Source organism: Drosophila albomicans, chromosome 3 (genome assembly GCF_009650485.2).
Source record: "Drosophila albomicans strain 15112-1751.03 chromosome 3, ASM965048v2, whole genome shotgun sequence".
Taxonomy (NCBI): domain Eukaryota; kingdom Metazoa; phylum Arthropoda; class Insecta; order Diptera; family Drosophilidae; genus Drosophila; species Drosophila albomicans.
In genome coordinates this window covers 35,027,126-35,048,061 of record NC_047629.2, presented here as the reverse complement: position 1 = coordinate 35,048,061, position 20,936 = coordinate 35,027,126, and the positions used below count along the sequence as shown (strand labels likewise).

The 20,936-nt window shown below is 43.9% G+C and overlaps 3 protein-coding genes across 7 annotated transcripts; all 3 read right to left on the bottom strand.

Annotated features, from left to right (window-relative positions):
- Positions 1–11: 11 nt before the first annotated feature.
- Positions 12–3,703, bottom strand: LOC117567262 (uncharacterized). Of its 2 annotated transcripts, none has more exons than XM_034247120.2 (8): positions 2,837–3,703; positions 2,709–2,776; positions 2,122–2,644; positions 1,903–2,059; positions 1,634–1,836; positions 1,016–1,572; positions 747–961; positions 12–403 (listed from the first exon to the last, which is right to left on the bottom strand). In XM_034247120.2, exons 1-8 carry the CDS (start codon positions 2,981–2,983, stop codon positions 309–311), a joined length of 1,965 nt encoding a protein of 654 aa, XP_034103011.1. In that variant the 5' UTR covers positions 2,984–3,703; the 3' UTR covers positions 12–308. The 2 variants fall into 2 exon arrangements, with proteins under 2 accessions (XP_034103011.1, XP_034103010.1); XM_034247119.2 differs by having other exon boundaries at positions 2,122–2,647; positions 2,837–3,702.
- Positions 3,704–4,265: 562 nt separating this feature from the next.
- LOC117566458 (serine-rich adhesin for platelets) lies at positions 4,266–17,059 on the bottom strand. Its single transcript, XM_052003567.1, is given in 16 exon segments — positions 4,266–6,198; positions 6,403–6,742; positions 7,151–7,354; positions 7,559–8,782; positions 8,987–9,086; positions 9,238–10,001; positions 10,410–10,824; positions 10,826–10,938; positions 11,456–11,523; positions 12,136–12,271; positions 12,583–12,786; positions 13,507–13,574; positions 13,779–14,226; positions 14,431–14,634; positions 14,854–14,921; positions 15,126–17,059. Coding segments are annotated over 16 exon segments (7,857 nt in total). The 5' UTR covers positions 16,802–17,059; the 3' UTR covers positions 4,266–4,373.
- A 206-nt stretch (positions 17,060–17,265) lies between these two features.
- LOC117567355 (aldo-keto reductase family 1 member B1) lies at positions 17,266–20,906 on the bottom strand. 4 transcript variants are annotated; one of them, XM_034247290.2, is made up of 7 exons: positions 20,761–20,906; positions 20,626–20,707; positions 18,772–18,914; positions 18,224–18,707; positions 17,955–18,163; positions 17,687–17,842; positions 17,266–17,439 (listed from the first exon to the last, which is right to left on the bottom strand). In XM_034247290.2, exons 1-6 carry the CDS (start codon positions 20,859–20,861, stop codon positions 17,800–17,802), a joined length of 1,062 nt encoding a protein of 353 aa, XP_034103181.1. In that variant the 5' UTR covers positions 20,862–20,906; the 3' UTR covers positions 17,266–17,439; positions 17,687–17,799. The 4 variants fall into 4 exon arrangements, with proteins under 4 accessions (XP_034103181.1, XP_034103180.1, XP_034103183.1 ...); XM_034247289.2 differs by lacking the exon at positions 17,687–17,842; XM_034247292.2 differs by lacking the exons at positions 20,626–20,707; positions 20,761–20,906 and adding an exon at positions 20,067–20,239.
- Between the last annotated feature and the right edge of the window lie 30 nt (positions 20,907–20,936).

The following is a 20,936-nucleotide window of genomic DNA, read 5'->3' as shown; positions in this document are numbered from 1 at the left end:
AAAGTATGCAATTATATACTATATAAATATATATATATATATGTGTGCATGTATAGATGCGTGTATTTGTGTGTGTTTGGGTTGCACGTGGCCCAAGACATTTGAGTCCTGTGGGCGCTTCCTCACTCAACAATTTTAATTTTTCAAATCATATAATGTATGGGATTGCGCTTATGTGTCTCTTCGTGAGTGTGTGTTTATGTTTTTTGGTTATTTGTATATATTTCGTTTTCGTTGCGAAAATAAAGATCTCAATCACTGTACAAAAGAACTAAGGGGAGTGTGTAGCGTCGTCACACATCCAAAGCCTATGGACCGCATAGATACTTCCGCTTCTGATCGTCTATATAGTCGCGTGTGGACATCTGTATAGCCTGCTGCAGCATCTCGCTTTCGTTGATGCCTGCAATGCATATGCCAAATGTAAAATTAATTAGAATTAGAGACATCTCATTCCCTAATTGCTTTAATACATTTTGTAGATAATGCAACATATTGCCTACAGAAAGTGAACAATAAGTAGATAAGATATTGAACAGAAAATTACGCAAACGAATAGATATGAAATTTATTAGATAGGGACAGAGCAAAAGGTATTTCGTAGCCATATTATTATCATAGTTACGTTGCAGAATAATGTTCTATGGGGTTCTAACAGTAGTGATTCTGTAGAAATTATTAATCAATCCCAAAAACTAATTTCCTGTGTTGTTTAGCAAATGTAAACAAATACAATTTAGACTTACCATCATTGGCATAGGATGCTTCGAGCAGCTCCTGATAGAAGCTGGAGTAGCTCTGCTTGGGCGGCGTTTGTGCGTCATTGCGCTTTGGCGGCGACTGTGATGACTGCTTCGATGTGCATGGTCGCTGTTCCGCCTCTGGCGTGTGAGCTCTGGGCGCTGCTGGCGCTGCATCGCGTTTGGGACTCTTACGCAACGGCGTCTCGACCGTTTCAAGACTGTATAAATGCATAAATGAGATATAGAAATCTATCTATTGGTCATATGCTCACCTGTTGTTAGCCTCACGTGCCTCGTGACGACGTTTCTTGCTGCTACGCAAACCATTGTTGCGTCGCTGCGATTTGGACAATTTGTTAGCGCGCTGAGCGGCAGCAGTGTTTGGCGAGGCATTGCCGTGACCCACCGAGCTGGTGCTGCTCATATCTGTGGCATCGCTCTCGTAGCCAGCCAGGTCGTTTACCTCGGGCGGTAGCTTATGTGAGAACTGGCTGAGATTTTTGGGCGACAGTGTAAAGCCAGTGGTTGTGCCTTCGCTGACATTCGAGCCGCTCATGGTGGCGGCTGTGTTGCTGTTATTAATGTTGTTGTTGCCGCTGCCGCCGCAGCCATCGCTCGAGTACTTCGAGGGCGAGGCATCCGAATCGGTCAGTGCCTCGGCAGAGGTGACTGTCGATGATGTAGCCGAACCGGCGGCTGTGTTGGTGCTTCGCGTGCGCTGCTTATTATCACGACACCACTGCAAATAGGATTCACGGGCAATCTGCTCCTCGATGGCCTCATTGGTGGCCTCCCAGTCTGTTGTCTTTAACTTATCCTCGAACATAGTCTTTCAAAGAAAAATAAGGAGTTATTGATGGCTCTCATTTTTAGTACTCCGTAAGATTTACCTGTTCGATTTCCAGCTGCTCGCTGAGACGCACCGCTTCTTTTGTTTGGAACTCAGGCTTGTAACCAGCCAAGCCCAGGCCGACACCCACAGTGGCATTGTAAGGATCGAGTATAGCATTATAGTGCGAGCCTCGCTGATACGACAGGCGCAATGGCGGGTAACCAGCCTGCGATTGCTCCGAATTGAAGATGTTAATGGGTGCTGTAAAAGATTGATTATTGTAGATTATAATCAACTAAACTAAAAAAAGAATATTTTATTGCTTACTCGACTGGTAGCAGTAGACTTCAACTGTGCGACTGTAGATCTCTGAAATGGCCTGTATCTCGATGTGGTTGCCATGGGCATCGCGAGCACGTTTGCGTTGTATATAGCCATTGATGTCCTCGGTGACAAACTGGCCAAAGTATTCACGATTTTCATGCTGAAACATTAAGTAAGGACATTAGCAATGTTGATAAAATTGTCACGAAATCTATGGCTTACAATATAGTCCATTGTGTGCTGGCGTATGACATCGTGCATGCCTTCGTCCCCATAGATTTGTAGTGAAATCGAGCGAAACAGACAGGCACCATCCTCCTCGACGGGTTTCAGTTCGTAGCCACGCTTTTCCATGCACTTGGCAAACTCTTGATCGCGACGCTGCCATTCTTCCACTGAAATGGTGCGCTCCTTTGGCTGCAGATGCTCATCGCCGCTGTTATAGCCTGTCAACGTCTCCTCCACAGCCTTTAGCATATTAGCAGCCGCAGCAGCTGGTGTTATTTGTGTTTGTGTCTTGGGCACGCTGGCCAAATGCTCTGGCGACTTGCGACCCACAGCTGTTGGGCTACTATTTCCCACAGCTGTGGCAACTGCGCCAGGCACAACGCTGGCATGCGGACTATTGCTCGAGACGCCAGCAACCCCACTGCCCACCGTCAAATTAAGTTTTTCGCGCTCTAAACGATCGCGTTTGTGATGATGGGCATGGCTGTCGTGATGCTCGCGACGCTTCGAACGGGAACTGCTGAAAATTATTAGATAACAAATTTAAGCAAATCGTTTAACTCAAATGTTTCTATGCTCACTTCTTGTGTGGACTGCAGCGATGTGTGCGTGCCAGCTCCTCATAGACCTCGCCACGACGCTGTGGACTCTGCGTAGAAATTGGAAATGACAATAGAAATGAAAAGAATATAGACAGTGGCTTGCTTACCTGACCATGACCATCGATGACGACATTGCGATGGGCCTGATTGACAACTGATTGCTCAACCACAACCTGACCAGCACCATGGGATTCCTTGGCATCTGTGTCAACGACACGCTTGCCGCTTGGCGCACTAACTGGCTTGATAGTCATGCTGGCAATCTATAGAAATTATCTCTATTCTGCGTGTGATGCGATTGCCTTTCTCTTAGTTGCGTTTCAAGTGTTCAGCGATATTTGATGACATATGTAAATTTGGGGATGGGGAATTTCGCCAGCTCACTATTAGATTGTGTGTGTATATGTGCAACTGTATGTGTGTGGGTGCGGGGTTCTTTGTCCGTATAGCAATTAATTTGCTGCCTTTTGACTTTTGTTGTTTGGTCGCTGCTTCACTCTTGAGATTCCTTTCGTCACCGTCACAAACTCCGATTTGCTTACAATTCGTTTTGCTTGCTGCAGATGGTTTAAATTGAAAGTTGACAGACGACGAAGATACGCAAAACTAGAAATTCGTAAGTCGTAGCCAACGTAAATGGTGAAAATTTTGTGATTTTCATTTAGGTGTACTTATGTGTGTGTATGTGCGAGTGTGTTTTTGTCTGTGCCTGTGTGAATATGTATGTGTGCCGTTTTGCTTTCAATCGCCTGCCTTTGTCTCTGCACAGTTGCAGAAACGATTAATTTAAACACTATGCACGTCCACAATGGCTTTTGATTATGTGCTTTCGTCTAATCACAAATAACACACTCAATATTTATATTAGTTAAATGCTGTGCAATTTTGATTTTGATAGAGAAAACGTCGTTTCTGTTTAGTTGTTGGTTGGCTCTGTTCGATTTTTATTTACACCAGCCACAAATTTTGTCAGATGCGCACGTTGTTCTTCTTCTTTCGAATTTTGAGATTTTTTAGGAATTTTTGGTTGAAGTCAGCTTGTGTGAACATCTGATAGCCACAAACCAACACATAACACACCAGTGTTACCCCATTTTTCTTTTGCTGTACAATAGTCAGGCATGATTCACATGATTTATCGAAATTGTCAAATGCAACGATATATTTGCAAAATATATTTGAATTTATTTATTTATTTTGCGGATGACGTATTAACAATTAAGTGCTTCAATGATCAAAAGTTCATTTTTATTATCAAATGTTAGTCTTAATAATAGAATTTTTGCGAAACCTAAATAAATATTAAGATTAATGTTATGTATTTATTCAACTGCGAGCAAACGAATATTTGCTATTTGATATGCTTAAAAATCCTCTGGTTGGGAAACAGTTGAGCTAACAATTATGATATGCTAACATATTTTATTTAACTTTGAATATTAGAGTTTACTAAAATTAGCTGAGCTCAATATTGATTAAGTCCCTCTAATGTCTTTCCCTTTTCCGGTTAAATAAAGAGCAAGTAAATAACATATGTATATTGTATGCATATATATTTTACAATCGTTAAGGAACAGAACTGTCATACTGATCGTACATAACTGTTACACAAGTTACAAGTATGACAGTTGTCGTAAATGATATTTAATTCGTTAAATAACGACCATTCCATGCGGCAGCACCCCATCCAGATCCATATGGATATCCCCATGTTGGTGCCATCCATCCTTGGGAACCCCACCAGTATGGATAAGCGCTGCCCCCATACTGAGTTCCAGTCGTACCAGCTGAGCTATATCTGACTCCAGTGTTTCCAGTATTCAAGTCCGAGCTATCACTTCCATCTGTTGTTGTAGTCCTGGTTTGACGAGTCCACGATGTGGTTCCTGTACGTCGGGCATCCCTAGCATTTGCTTCATAAGGTAGGGTTACTTGAGCCCTCCGAATCACCTTACCAATAACACCGGGAACACCTTGTTGGTAGGTATTGCCATTGGTTGAGCTGGAATGTTTCGTCCAAGTGTGCGATGTATGAGTTCCAGTATTGGTACCACTATGGCTGCCGCCATTTCTAATCACTTGGATAGTCGGACTCGTAGTCTTAGTTGATGAACTAGACCAAGTATTCGACGTCTGAGAACCACCTGGAATTACAACGGTACTAGAGCTCGACTTATCATTACCAGACTGTGGTCTTCCTTTAACAACAGTTGTTGTAGTTGTTGTAGAACGAGAGCCTCTTTTTATGGTTGAAGATGAAGAACTAGAAGATCCCCCAGAAATGGTTGAGCCTGAGTCAATGTTAGATGGTTGCGAGTGGCCGCCAACAATGCTACCTGAACTGGAAGTGGTTGTTGTCGTTGAGGTAGTTTTGGAACCAGACTGTTGAGTTTTGCCGGAATTAACAGAATTTGATATTTTTTTCACAGCTGGTTCTGAAGATGAATTAGATTCTTTAGAGATTATTGTCGTTGTGGTTTTTGTCGAGCCAGACTGATGGCCGTTGTTTGAGGTTACTTCCGAAACAGGCGCTGAGGACGCATTAGATTGTTCGGAGGTTGTTGTTGTCGAGCCAGATTGGTTTCCGGAATTAACGGCAGTATTTGAAGATTCTTCAACAACTGGGTCTGAGGAAGCATTAGATTGTCCCGAAGTAGTTGTTGTTGTGGTTGTTGTCGAGCCAGATTGGTTTCCAGAATCAACAGTGGTGTTTGAAGATTCTTCAACAACTGGGTCTGAGGAAGCATTTGATTCTTCGGAGGTGGTTGTCGTCGAAGTTGTTGTCGAGCCAGACTGGTTTCCGGTGTTTGAAGTTACATCCACAACAGGATCCGAGGAAGCATTGGATTCTTCAGAGGTGGTTGTCGTTGTGGTTGTTGTCGAGCCAGACTGGTTACCTGAATCAACGGCGGTATTTGAAGATTCTTCAACAACTGGGTCTGAGGAACCATTTGATTCTTCGGAGGTGGTTGTCGTGGTAGTAGTTGTCGAGCCAGAATGGTTTCCGTTGTTTGAAGTTACATCCACAACAGGCTCCGCGGAAGCATTGGATTCTTCAGAGGTGGTTGTCGTTGTGGTTTTTGTCGAGCCAGATTGGTTTCCGGAATCAAAAATGGTGTTTAAAGATTCGTCAACAACTGGGTCTGAGGAAGCGTTGGATTCTTCGGAGGTGGTTGTCGTGGTAGTAGTTGTCGAGCCAGAATGGTTTCCGGTGTTTGAAGTTACATCCAAGGAAGCATTGGATTCTTCAGAGGTGGTTGTCGTTGTGGTTGTTGTTGAGCCAGACTGGTTACCCGAATCAACAGTGGTGTTTGAAGATTCTTCAGCAAGTGGGTCTGAGGAAGTATTGGATTGTTCGGAGGTACTTGTTGTTGTGGTTGTTGTCGAGCCAGATTGGTTTCCGGAATCAACAATGGTGTTTGAAGATTCTTCAACAACTGGGTCTGAGGAAGTATTGGATTCTTCAGAGGTCGTTGTCGTCGAAGTTGTTGTCGAGCCAGACTGGTTTGCGGTGTTTGAAGTTACATCCACAACAGGATCCGAGGAAGCATTGGATTCTTCAGAGGTGGTTGTCGTTGTGGTTGTTGTCGAGCCAGACTGGTTACCTGAATCAACGGCGGTATTTGAAGATTCTTCAAAAACTGGGTCTGAGGAAGCATTGGATTCTTCGGAGGTGGTTGTCGTCGAAGTTGTTGTCGAGCCAGACTGGTTTCCGGTGTTTGAAGTTACATCCGCAACAGGATCCGAGGAAGCATTGGATTCTTCAGAGGTGGTTGTCGTTGTGGTTGTTGTCGAGCCAGACTGGTTACCTGAATCAGCGGCGGTATTTGAAGATTCTTCAACAACTGGGTCTGAGGAAGCATTTGATTCTTCGGAGGTGGTTGTCGTGGTAGTAGTTGTCGAGCCAGACTGGTTTCCGGTGTTTGAAGTTACATCCACAACAGGATCCGAGGAAGCATTGGATTCTTCAGAGGTGGTTGTCGTTGTGGTTGTTGTCGAGCCAGACTGGTTACCTGAATCAACAGCGGTATTTGAAGATTCTTCAACAACTGGGCTTGAGGACACATTCGATTCTTCAGAGGTGGTTGTCGTCGAAGTTATTGTCGAGCCAGACTGGTTTCCGGTGTTTGAAGTTACATCCACGACAGGATCCGAAGAAGCATTGGATTCTTCAGAGGTGGTTGTCGTTGTGGTTGTTGTCGAGCCAGACTGGTTACCTGAATCAACGGCGGTATTTGAAGATTCTTCAACAACTGGGTCTGAGGAAGCATTTGATTCTTCGGAGGTGGTTGTCGTCGAAGTTATTGTCGAGCCAGACTGGTTTCCGGTGTTTGAAGTTACATCCACAACAGGATCCGAGGAAGCATTGGATTCTTCAGAGGTGGTTGTCGTTGTGGTTGTTGTCGAGCCAGACTGGTTACCTGAATCAACGGCGGTATTTGAAGATTCTTCAAAAACTGGTTCTGAGGAAGCATTGGATTCTTCGGAGGTGGTTGTCGTCGAAGTTGTTGTCGAGCCAGACTGGTTTCCGGTGTTTGAAGTTACATCCGCAACAGGATCCGAGGAAGCATTGGATTCTTCAGAGGTGGTTGTCGTTGTGGTTGTTGTCGAGCCAGACTGGTTACCTGAATCAACGGCGGTATTTGAAGATTCTTCAACAACTGGGCCTGAGGACACATTCGATTCTTCAGAGGTGGTTGTCGTCGAAGTTGTTGTCGAGCCAGACTGGTTTCCGGTGTTTGAAGTTACATCCACGACAGGATCCGAAGAAGCATTGGATTCTGCAGAGGTGGTTGTCGTTGTGGTTGTTGTCGAGCTAGACTGGTTACCTGAATCAACGGCGGTATTTGAAGATTCTTCAACAACTGGGTCTGAGGAAGCATTTGATTCTTCGGAGGTGGTTGTCGTCGAAGTTGTTGTCGAGCCAGACTGGTTTCCGGTGTTTGAAGTTACATCCACAACAGGATCCGAGGAAGCATTGGATTCTTCAGAGGTGGTTGTCGTTGTGGTTGTTGTCGAGCCAGACTGGTTACCTGAATCAACGGCGGTATTTGAAGATTCTTCAAAAACTGGGTCTGAGGAAGCATTGGATTCTTCGGAGGTGGTTGTCGTCGAAGTTGTTGTCGAGCCAGACTGGTTTCCGGTGTTTGAAGTTACATCCGCAACAGGATCCGAGGAAGCATTGGATTCTTCAGAGGTGGTTGTCGTTGTGGTTGTTGTCGAGCCAGACTGGTTACCTGAATCAGCGGCGGTATTTGAAGATTCTTCAACAACTGGGTCTGAGGAAGCATTGGATTCTTCGGAGGTGGTTGTCGTGGTAGTAGTTGTCGAGCCAGACTGGTTTCCGGTGTTTGAAGTTACATCCACAACAGGATCCGAGGAAGCATTGGATTCTTCAGAGGTGGTTGTCGTTGTGGTTGTTGTCGAGCCAGACTGGTTACCTGAATCAACGGCGGTATTTGAAGATTCTTCAACAACTGGGCCTGAGGACACATTCGATTCTTCAGAGGTGGTTGTCGTCGAAGTTGTTGTCGAGCCAGACTGGTTTCCGGTGTTTGAAGTTACATCCACGACAGGATCCGAAGAAGCATTGGATTCTTCAGAGGTGGTTGTCGTTGTGGTTGTTGTCGAGCCAGACTGGTTACCTGAATCAACGGCGGTATTTGAAGATTCTTCAACAACTGGGTCTGAGGAAGCATTTGATTCTTCGGAGGTGGTTGTCGTCGAAGTTGTTGTCGAGCCAGACTGGTTTCCGGTGTTTGAAGTTACATCCACAACAGGATCCGAGGAAGCATTGGATTCTTCAGAGGTGGTTGTCGTTGTGGTTGTTGTCGAGCCAGACTGGTTACCTGAATCAACGGCGGTATTTGAAGATTCTTCAAAAACTGGTTCTGAGGAAGCATTGGATTCTTCGGAGGTGGTTGTCGTCGAAGTTGTTGTCGAGCCAGACTGGTTTCCGGTGTTTGAAGTTACATCCGCAACAGGATCCGAGGAAGCATTGGATTCTTCAGAGGTGGTTGTCGTTGTGGTTGTTGTCGAGCCAGACTGGTTACCTGAATCAACGGCGGTATTTGAAGATTCTTCAACAACTGGGCCTGAGGACACATTCGATTCTTCAGAGGTGGTTGTCGTCGAAGTTGTTGTCGAGCCAGACTGGTTTCCGGTGTTTGAAGTTACATCCACGACAGGATCCGAAGAAGCATTGGATTCTGCAGAGGTGGTTGTCGTTGTGGTTGTTGTCGAGCCAGACTGGTTACCTGAATCAACGGCGGTATTTGAAGATTCTTCAACAACTGGGTCTGAGGAAGCATTTGATTCTTCGGAGGTGGTTGTCGTCGAAGTTGTTGTCGAGCCAGACTGGTTTCCGGTGTGTGAAGTTACATCCACAACAGGATCCGAGGAAGCATTGGATTCTTCAGAGGTGGTTGTCGTTGTGGTTGTTGTCGAGCCAGACTGGTTACCTGAATCAACGGCGGTATTTGAAGATTCTTCAACAACTGGAGGACACATTCGATTCTTCAGAGGTGGTTGTCGTCGAAGTTGTTGTCGAACCAGACTGGTTTCCGGTGTTTGAAGTTACATACACGACAGGATCCGAAGAAGCATTGGATTCTTCAGAGGTGGTTGTCGTTGTGGTTGTTGTCGAGCCAGACTGGTTACCTGAATCAACGGCGGTATTTGAAGATTCTTCAACAACTGGGTCTGAGGAAGCATTTGATTCTTCGGAGGTGATTGTCGTCGAAGTTGTTGTCGAGCCAGACTGGTTTCCGGTGTTTGAAGTTACATCCGCAACAGGATCCGAGGAAGCATTGGATTCTTCAGAGGTGGTTGTCGTTGTGATTGTTGTCGAGCCAGACTGGTTACCTGAATCAACGGCGGTATTTGAAGATTCTTCAACAACTGGGTCTGAGGAAGCATTGGATTCTTCGGAAGTGGTTGTCGTCGAAGTTGTTGTCGAGCCAGACTGGTTTGCGGTGTTTGAAGTTACATCCACAACAGGATCCGAAGAAGCATTGGATTCTTCAGAGGTGGTTGTCGTTGTGGTTGTTGTCGAGCCAGATTGGTTACCTGAATCAACGGCGGTATTTGAAGATTCTTCAACAACTGGGTCTGAGGAAGCATTTGATTCTTCGGAGGTGGTTGTCGTCGAAGTTGTTGTCGAGCCAGATTGGTTTGCGGTGTTTGAAGTTACATCCACAACAGGATCCGAGGAAGCATTGGATTCTTCAGAGGTGGTTGTCGTTGTGGTTGTTGTCGAGCCAGACTGGTTACCTGAATCAACGGCGGTATTTGAAGATTCTTCAACAACTGGGTCTGAGGAAGTACTGGATTCTTCAGAAGTGGTTGTCGTCGAAGTTGTTGTCGAGCCAGACTGGTTTGCGGTGTTTGAAGTTACATCCACAACAGGATCCGAAGAAGCATTGGATTCTTCAGAGGTGGTTGCCGTTGTGGTTGTTGTCGAGCCAGATTGGTTACCTGAATCAACGGCGGTATTTGAAGATTCTTCAACAACTGGGTCTGAGGAAGCATTTGATTCTTCGGAGGTGGTTGTCGTCGAAGTTGTTGTCGAGCCAGACTGGTTTTCCGGTGTTTGAAGTTACATCCACAACAGGATCTGTGGAGCATTGGATTCTTCAGAGGTGGCTGTCGTTGTGGTTGTTGTCGAGCCAGACTGGTTACCTGAATCAGCGGCGGTATTTGAAGATTCTTCAACAACTGGGTCTGAGGAAGCATTGGATTCTTCGGAGGTGGTTGTCGTGGTAGTAGTTGTCGAGCCAGACTGGTTTCCGGTGTTTGAAGTTACATCCACAACAGGATCCGAGGAAGCATTGGATTCTTCAGAGGTGGTTGTCGTTGTGGTTGTTGTCGAGCCAGACTGGTTACCTGAATCAACGGCGGTATTTGAAGATTCTTCAACAACTGGGTCTGAGGAAGCATTGGATTCTTCAGAGGTGGTTGTCGTTGTGGTTGTTGTCGAGCCAGATTGGTTTCCGGAATCAACAATGGTGTTTGCAGATTCTTCAACAACTGGGTCTGAGGAAGCATTGGATTCTTCGGAGGTAGTTGTCGTGGTAGTAGTTGTCGAGCCAGACTGGTGAGCCAGACTGGTTTGCGGTGTTTGAAGTTACATCCACAACAGGATCCGAGGAAGCATTGGATTCTTCAGAGGTGGTTGTCGTTGTGGTTGTTGTCGAGCCAGACTGGTTACCTGAATCAACGGCGGTATTTGAAGATTCTTCAAAAACTGGGTCTGAGGAAGCATTGGATTCTTCGGAGGTGATTGTCGTCGAAGTTGTTGTCGAGCCAGACTGGTTTCCGGTGTTTGAAGTTACATCCGCAACAGGATCCGAGGAAGCATTGGATTCTTCAGAGGTGGTTGTCGTTGTGGTTGTTGTCGAGCCAGACTGGTTACCTGAATCAACGGCGGTATTTGAAGATTCTTCAACAACTGGGTCTGAGGAAGCATTGGATTCTTCAGAGGTGGTTGTCGTTGTGGTTGTTGTCGAGCCAGATTGGTTTCGCGGAATCAACAATGGTGTTTGCAGATTCTTCAACAACTGGGTCTGAGGAAGCATTGGATTCTTCGGAGGTAGTTGTCGTGGTAGTAGTTGTCGAGCCAGAAAGGTTTCCGGTGTTTGAAGTGACATCCACAACAGGATCCGAGGAAGCATTGGATTCTTCAGAGGTGGTTGTCGTTGTGGTTGTTGTCGAGCCAGACTGGTTACCTGAATCAACGGCGGTATTTGAAGATTCTTCAACAACTGGGTCTGAGGAAGCATTGGATTCTTCGGAGGTGGTTGTCGTGGTAGTAGTTGTCGAGCCAGAATGGCTTCCGGTGTTTGAAGTTACATCCGAGGAAGCATTGGATTCTTCAGAGGTGGTTGTTGTTGTGGTTGCTGTCGAGCCAGATTGGTTTCCGGAATCAACAGTGGTGTGTGAAGATTCTTCAGCAAGTGGGTCTGAGGAAGTATTGGATTGTTCGGAGGTAGTTGTTGTTGAGGTTGTTGTCGAGCCAGATTGGTTTCCGGAATCAACAATTGTGTTTGAAGATTCTACAACAACTGGGTCTGAGGATGCATTGGATTCTTTAGAGGTGGTTGTCGTTGTGGTTGTTGTCGAGCCAGACTGGTTACCTGAATCAACGGCGGTATTTGAAGATTCTTCAACAACTGGGTCTGAGGAAGTATTGGATTCTTCGGAGGTGGTTGTCGTCGAAGTTGTTGTCGAGCCAGACTGGTTTCCGGTGTTTGAAGTTACATCCACAACAGGATCTGTGGAAGCATTGGATTCTTCAGAGGTGGCTGTCGTTGTGGTTGTTGTCGAGCCAGACTGGTTACCTGAATCAGCGGCGGTATTTGAAGATTCTTCAACAACTGGGTCTGAGGAAGCATTGGATTCTTTGGAGGTGGTTGTCGTGGTAGTAGTTGTCGAGCCAGACTGGTTTCCGGTGTTTGAAGTTACATCCACAACAGGATCCGAGGAAGCATTGGATTCTTCAGAGGTGGTTGTCGTTGTGGTTGTTGTCGAGCCAGACTGGTTACCTGAATCAACGGCGGTATTTGAAGATTCTTCAACAACTGGGTCTGAGGAAGCATTGGATTCTTCAGAGGTGGTTGTCGTTGTGGTTGTTTTTCGAGAGATTGGTTTCCGGAATCAACAATGGTGTTTGCAGATTCTTCAACAACTGGGTCTGAGGAAGCATTGGATTCTTCGGAGGTAGTTGTCGTGGTAGTAGTTGTCGAGCCAGACTGGTTTGCGGTGTTTGAAGTTACATCCACAACAGGATCCGAGGAAGCATTGGATTCTTCAGAGGTGGTTGTCGTTGTGGTTGTTGTCGAGCCAGACTGGTTACCTGAATCAACGGCGGTATTTGAAGATTCTTCAAAAACTGGGTCTGAGGAAGCATTGGATTCTTCGGAGGTGATTGTCGTCGAAGTTGTTGTCGAGCCAGACTGGTTTCCGGTGTTTGAAGTTACATCCGCAACAGGATCCGAGGAAGCATTGGATTCTTCAGAGGTGGTTGTCGTTGTGGTTGTTGTCGAGCCAGACTGGTTACCTGAATCAACGGCGGTATTTGAAGATTCTTCAACAACTGGGTCTGAGGAAGCATTGGATTCTTCAGAGGTGGTTGTCGTTGTGGTTGTTGTCGAGCCAGATTGGTTTCCGGAATCAACAATGGTGTTTGCAGATTCTTCAACAACTGGGTCTGAGGAAGCATTGGATTCTTCGGAGGTAGTTGTCGTGGTAGTAGTTGTCGAGCCAGAAAGGTTTCCGGTGTTTGAAGTGACATCCACAACAGGATCCGAGGAAGCATTGGATTCTTCAGAGGTGGTTGTCGTTGTGGTTGTTGTCGAGCCAGACTGGTTACCTGAATCAACGGCGGTATTTGAAGATTCTTCAACAACTGGGTCTGAGGAAGCATTGGATTCTTCGGAGGTGGTTGTCGTGGTAGTAGTTGTCGAGCCAGAATGGCTTCCGGTGTTTGAAGTTACATCCGAGGAAGCATTGGATTCTTCAGAGGTGGTTGTTGTTGTGGTTGCTGTCGAGCCAGATTGGTTTCCGGAATCAACAGTGGTGTGTGAAGATTCTTCAGCAAGTGGGTCTGAGGAAGTATTGGATTGTTCGGAGGTAGTTGTTGTTGAGGTTGTTGTCGAGCCAGATTGGTTTCCGGAATCAACAATTGTGTTTGAAGATTCTACAACAACTGGGTCTGAGGATGCATTGGATTCTTTAGAGGTGGTTGTCGTTGTGGTTGTTGTCGAGCCAGACTGGTTACCTGAATCAACGGCGGTATTTGAAGATTCTTCAACAACTGGGTCTGAGGAAGTATTGGATTCTTCGGAGGTGGTTGTCGTCGAAGTTGTTGTCGTGCCAGACTGGTTTCCGTTGTTTGAAGTTACATCCACAACAGGATCCGAGGAAGCATTGGATTCTTCAGAGGTGGTAGCCGTTGTGGTTGTTGTCGAGCCAGACTGGTTACCTGAATCAACGGCGGTATTTGAAGATTCTTCAACAACTGGGTCTGAGGAAGTATTGGATTTTTCGGAGGTGGTTGTCGTCGAAGTTGTTGTCGTGCCAGACTGGTTTCCGGTGTTTGAAGTTACATCCACAACAGGATCCGAAGAAGCATTGGATTCTTCAGAGGTGGTTGTCGTTGTGGTTGTTGTCGAGCCAGACTGGTTACCTGAATCAACAGTGGTGTTTGAAGATTCTTCAGCAAGTGGGTCAGAGGAAGTATTGGATTGTTCGGAGGTACTTGTTTTTGTGGTTGTTTTCGATCCAGATTGGTTTCCGGAATCAACAATGGTGTTTGAAGATGCTTCAACAACTGGGTCTGAGGAAGTATTGGATTCTTCAGAGGTGGTTGTCGTCGAAATTGTTGTCGAGCCAGACTGGTTGCCGGTGTTTGAAGTTACATCCACAACAGGATCCGAAGAAGCATTGGATTCTTCAGAGGTGTTTGTCGTTGTGGTTGTTGTCGAGCCAGACTGGTTACCTGAATCAACGGCGGTATTTGCAGATTCTTCAACAACTGGGCCTGAGGACACATTCGATTCTTCAGAGGTGGTTGCCGTTGTAGTTGTTGTCGAACCAGATTGGTTTCCGGTGTTCGAAGTTAGATCCACGACAGGATCCGAGGAAGCATTGGATTCTTCAGAGGTAATTGTCGTTGTGGTTTTTGTCGAACCAGACTGGTTACCTGAATCAACGGAGGTATTTGAAGATTCTTCAACAACTGGGTCTGAGGAAGTATTGGATTCTTCAGAGGTGGTTGTCGTCGAAGTTGTTGTCGAGCCAGACTGGTTTGCGGTGTTTGAAGTTACATCCACAACAGGATCCGAGGAAGCATTGGATTCTTCAGAGGTGGTTGTCGTTGTGGTTGTTGTCGAGCCAGACTGGTTACCTGAATCAACGGCGGTATTTGAAGATTCTTCAACAACTGGGCCTGAGGAAGCATTGGATTCTTCGGAGGTGGTTGTCGTCGAAGTTGTTGTTGAGCCAGACTGGTTTCCGGTGTTTGAAGTTACATCCACAACAGGATCCGAGGAAGCATTGGATTCTTCAGAGGTGGTTGTCGTTGTGGTTGTTGTCGATGTGGTTGTTGTCGAGCCAGACTGGTTACCTGAATCAACGGCGGTATTTGAAGATTCTTCAACAACTGGGTCTGAGGAAGTATTGGATTCTTCGGAGGTGGTTGTCGTCGAAGTTGTTGTCGTGCCAGACTGGTTTCCGGTGTTTGAAGTTACATCCACAACAGGATCCGAGGAAGCATTGGATTCTTCAGAGGTGGTTGTCGTTGTGGTTGTTGTCGAGCCAGACTGGTTACCTGAATCAACGGCGGTATTTGAAGATTCTTCAAAAACTGGTTCTGAGGAAGCATTGGATTCTTCGGAGGTGGTTGTCGTCGAAGTTGTTGTCGAGCCAGACTGGTTTCCGGTGTTTGAAGTTACATCCGCAACAGGATCCGAGGAAGCATTGGATTCTTCAGAGGTGGTTGTCGTTGTGGTTGTTGTCGAGCCAGACTGGTTACCTGAATCAACGGCGGTATTTGAAGATTCTTCAACAACTGGGCCTGAGGACACATTCGATTCTTCAGAGGTGGTTGTCGTCGAAGTTGTTGTCGAGCCAGACTGGTTTCCGGTGTTTGAAGTTACATCCACGACAGGATCCGAAGAAGCATTGGATTCTGCAGAGGTGGTTGTCGTTGTGGTTGTTGTCGAGCCAGACTGGTTACCTGAATCAACGGCGGTATTTGAAGATTCTTCAACAACTGGGCCTGAGGACACATTCGATTCTTCAGAGGTGGTTGTCGTCGAAGTTGTTGTCGAGCCAGACTGGTTTCCGGTGTTTGAAGTTACATCCACGACAGGATCCGAAGAAGCATTGGATTCTTGAGAGGTGGTTGTCGTTGTAGTTGTTGTCGAGCCAGACTGATTTCCGGTATTATTAGGTCTTTCAGACTTTGTTATGGATGTTGTACCAGAAGTCGAGCCAGATTTGGATTTGTTTTTTTTCCATCCAGAATTTTTTGTAGTTTTTGTTGTCTTGGACCATTTTTTATTTCTGCTTCGACGCCCATTTCTATAATTAGCGTGTTTTTCAGACGATGGAAATTTAAATTTATTACCATATTTGACATCTTCTTTTTCCCATGTTAAATAGGAATTGGAATCTGCATTTTCAATATCTACATCGGATTGATTGGGATTTTGTTTGGAATCAATTTCTTTTGAATACCCATCTCTCTTAGTAGAGGAACGGTGCCAATTTTTCCACCCTTTTTTGCCATGTTTCGAATTTTTCCTGCGACCACTCTTATTACGGCGACTGGATTTAACAACCGTTGTAGTTGATGAGGAAGAGCTAGATTGACTATTTTTATCGTCCGAGCTAAAACCTTCGTTTACATTAAGATCCAAGGATGGAATAGACTGCTTCGATTCTTCTGAAGTTGTAATAGTAGTTGTTGAGTTGGATTGTTTGGAGTTGTTATTTTCATTTATAATTGGATCTTCTGATGATCCAGATTGTGTAGCCTGATCAGATCTTGTTGTCGTAGAGGTTCCTGATTGGTGGGTATTGCCATTACCGATCAAATTTCCAGATTGAGATCCCGATGACTCGGAGGATTCAGTTTTTATTGAGGTGGTCGCTGATGTTGTTGAGCTCGATTGATTATTCTTTCCACGACTAATCAGATTATCAAACCGATTGGAAGTTCTCTCATTGTGAGGCATTGCGCTTTTAATATCGTTAAGAATTTTATCAAATTGCAAGGATCCACTACTTTGACCGGAGGTTTGGTGATTTTTAGCACATGGAGCAGCTCCGGCAATTTCAGCGTCGTGAACAAGTATTAATTTGCCAAATAGACGATCTAAGAGCCACAAACGAATATCCTTTCGTATCTCAAGAAGAGTTTGTCGAACACTTTCACAACACGGACCGGTACGAGTTGCCGTTTGGGGCTGTAGCTCCTGAGATGAGCTCACTTCTGTTCCGGCATGGATATGAGCACCGGCCACGAATGCCACGAATACGCCCAAAAGAGCGATAGAATATAACCGCATGATCTACCAATAGCCAGATCTCCACTTTAACTGTTGGCGAAATTGACAGATTTAGCTCCTTTTATACCTTACCAAGTGTTAGCCAAATGTGTTTTCTAAATAATAATTTAGATATTTGCCTAGATGCTTTTGTGCAGTTAGGCAAATATAATATTGCTCAAAAACATTTGGTTCTCGCATTGTTCTGTGCCGAAAATAATGATATATTAGATACTTGACGCCGCAAATTGTGATCCCATAACAGTTCACAGTTTGGCAAAGAATTCAAAACAGATGTGCTAAATATTTGCATTAAGCTTAGATTAAACAATTATCAGACTTTCAACTTTACGTAAGTTGTGGATACACATACATATAGTATACGTCTAAGACGTCAGATCTTCGGCTGCATTTGCCAAAAATTCGGGAGCGTGTTGAATAGACAATAGCCTTGTTTATTTGAATTCTTTCACAGCATATTATAATTATCATAATTATGCCAGCATATTTATTCTCTTATTTCAATAATATGTGTATATAGTATATTGTGTATAGCACATGTGTAAAGTGTGTAAGGTTTATCAAAACAATCATTAACTGGTGGGTTGTCCAATTAAAACTCATCTTTCTCAAATGGATGGTGAGGGTGGCCGTATTGACTGAAAAATATTGAGAAAGGATCTTATTAGTCGGTTGATAATATTTATTTTTATACGCTATTAGTCAACAATGGAAAGCTTACGAAATATTAAATTAAACTAATTTGTTAGTGAAGCATTCTTCTACTATAGAGATCTTATACAAACAAGAGTGTGGGAGGGAGGGAAGCAGGCAAAAGTTTAAAAGCCACAATAGCAAAGATAAACAAGAACATAATAGGCCGTAGAGTAGGTAAATTAAACATACGTCGGTATTGGATGTCTTCTCATGTGAAACCGATCTTAGTTTTTGCCAGAATATTTACTTAACTAGTTGTATACACATATCATTTTGATCGACTGGTTTCTTGCAGATTGAACCTAATACTCGTCGTTAAATGGATAGTGCTTATGATCGCCAACGCTAAATAATTTTTAAGAAATAATAATAATGTAAAGATTTATAGTCCAGAATTCCTTTGACACACTAACTACTCGAATTTGAAATAAATCAATCAAAAACCAAGTCTACTTACTTCAACAGGGGCACCAGGCGGCCATTGCACTCGAATCCTTCAATGGTCTTGATTTCCTCATCGGTCAGCTCGAAGTCGAAGACCTTGAAGTTCGATTCGATGCGATCCTTGGTCACAGACTTTGGTATGACAATGTTACCGCGTTGGATTTGATAGCGAATCAAGATCTGGCCAGCAGTCTTCTTCTTGTTTGCAGCAATTTTCTTGATCTGAAAAGGACATTAGAATCAGTTAACCTTCTATTGTGTCAAAGTCATTGTTTGGCTTACCGCTTCTTCCTCCAAAATGACCGGATCACCTTCCTTGGCCCAAGGACGGTTGGGGCTACCCAAAGGACTGTAGGCAGTAATGGTAATATCCTTTGATTTACAGAACTCAGCAAGTTTCTTCTGCGTCAAATAAGGATGGCACTCCACTTGATTTGTGGCTGGTGGAATTGTAGCAACCGCCAGGACACGCTCAATTTGGTTCTTGTTGAAATTGGAAACACCAATAGATTTGACCAATCCATCCTTGACAAGTTTCTCCATTTCCTTCCAGGTGTCAACGTAATCATCGGGCGAGTAAAGAGTTTTGCCATCCTTATCGACTGGGAATAGTTCGCAGCCCGACTTGTATCCCATAGGCCAGTGAATCAAGTACAGATCCAAATACTTCAACTTCAACAAGTCCAGTGTGTTCTCACAGGCGGATCTCACCAAATCCGGGCGATGGAATGTATTCCACAACTTGCTGGTAATAAAGAGATCCTCGCTGAAAGCAATAGATAAAGTCTCAGTAAAATAAATGTAAAATTAGAGAAGCGAATATGTTTTACCGCTTGACAGCTCCCTCCTTAATCTTGGCTTCAATTCCGGCTCCGACCTCAGCCTCATTTTGATAGACGTAGGCGCAGTCAATGTGACGATATCCAACATCGATGGCAGTTTTTACAGCTTCAACCACTTGGCCGGGAGGGCTCTGAAAATCACAAGAGTAGAATCAAGTCTTTAGTAGAAATTCTCATATTCATGTGAAAATTCAATTAGATGAAATTATGACAGCTTAATATGAATTATCTCCCATAGTGTCGAAGGTCATTTTTTCACAATCTATTTTAAAGCCTCTACTAATTGGATTGGTATGAATTGGCTTGACTTTCATTTTAGAGGAGCGTGATTCGAGATGAAATGAAAATTCGATTATCAGCTTATCAGGTGCTTGACGTCACACTAATCAGCAGCAAGGGTAAATTCACTACCATTAAGGTTACCTCTAAAGCAAACTAAATTTAGAACGGAACAGGCCCTCTAAAATTTAAGCACTCAAAATAATAAACTTTTCATAAAAAAAAAAAATTATAGAATGACCACAAAAATGTTATGTACGGAACGTTTCTAATATCATTTTCTTGTTTTATACCCTGGAGTAATCCGTTTTTATAAGTATTTACTGATTTACTACGTGCCACATATGCACTTTAGGTTGCTCGAGTACTGGGTATGTTAGTTGTTTGAGGAGCAAGCATTAAAAGAGTCTAGATAAGAGCATTTATCAATTTGATTTCGAGCTTAATGCAAGATGTCGGCCACTTATGTGTGTTCACGTACACATATACATATGTATGTATGTTTGTATGTGTATCTGTACTTCACATAATTTAAGAGAGCTGACGGGCAAGTTTTAAAAAATTTCCACTATCATTTTAAAAGTTGCGAGAGGTCACCTTGGGGTAGAAAGTAACTACGTATACATATATACAAATGTATGCAAATAAATAATTATACATTTCCTGGTACATTTTGAGATTGTCCTACTATCGCCATTTACATGAACGCCTCTTCAGCCCAAACACACCCACGCAAAGCTTTACTCATACATGCAAAATTACCACACTCACAAACGCACACACAGCAGCCGGCGAAAAGCAGAGACGCCGTTGCCGGCAAATTATCAGCTGCGCGACGCGTGCAGCGCTATTTCTAATTTTCGCCACAGAATACAAATAAATAATGAACGGAAAATTACACGCTTAGAACTAAACACACATGCCTATTTGTATTCTATACGTACACATTATACTCACATACATACGTCTTTCGTAACTAAATATTTGTTTTTTATTGTACTTACATTCCAGGTTCCTAGACCAATGATGGGAATGCTGTGACCACTGTTTAGTTTGACGGTTGGCACTTTGCTAGCCATTTTGTACGTAACGTTAATATTTTTTGCCCTTGTAAAGGATATAGTAAAGAATTCAAATACTTATTTAATATTTGATGTGCGCGACAAGCAAAGAACTAATCGACGACCGACAGCTGTTTGCCGCTTTTATACGCCAATCAAAAGCTCGACTGGGCTTTTGTAAAGCTTTGCTGCTTTCACAAAAAAAAATGTCGATAACTGATGTGCGATCGATAAGAAATAATAATATATATCGCAAGAAACATACGTTGGTTGTGCAATCGAATTCGAAGTTTCCGCCTGTCTCTCTTTAAGTGCACAGTATTCGAGGAAACAAAGCCGTAGACTTTTAATAGTGCGATAAACGCATGATTGTATTGCAATTAATTGCGGAATTTTATTCATCATAATTTAGCGAGCTTGTGCTTTGAAATTTAGTCTTTAAATATTTACTAAATAACTTGAATCTCAAAGATATTTGGATTATAGTAGAAAGCAAACTTACCAGCCAAGTGCCAAGTCCTATAAGTGGCATTTCCTTGCCATCAGCTAGGATTGCTTTGGGTACTGCATATTCCTGTTGGCACCTAAGAACACGTAATTCCTGATAATCGCTGAAATTCCATAATTAATAACTTACCATTTAAATCGTTCAGTCTTCTGGGCATACCCTCGAGTTGCCGTTTGAATTGCACAACGATTTAGCTGCAAAGTTAAGGAATTTTTTAAAGCGGCAAACATTTTGAATGCTATACTTTTTGGATCTATTGTCTTTTTATTTTTGTTATTTATTGTTTTGAGTTAACAGCAAACGTT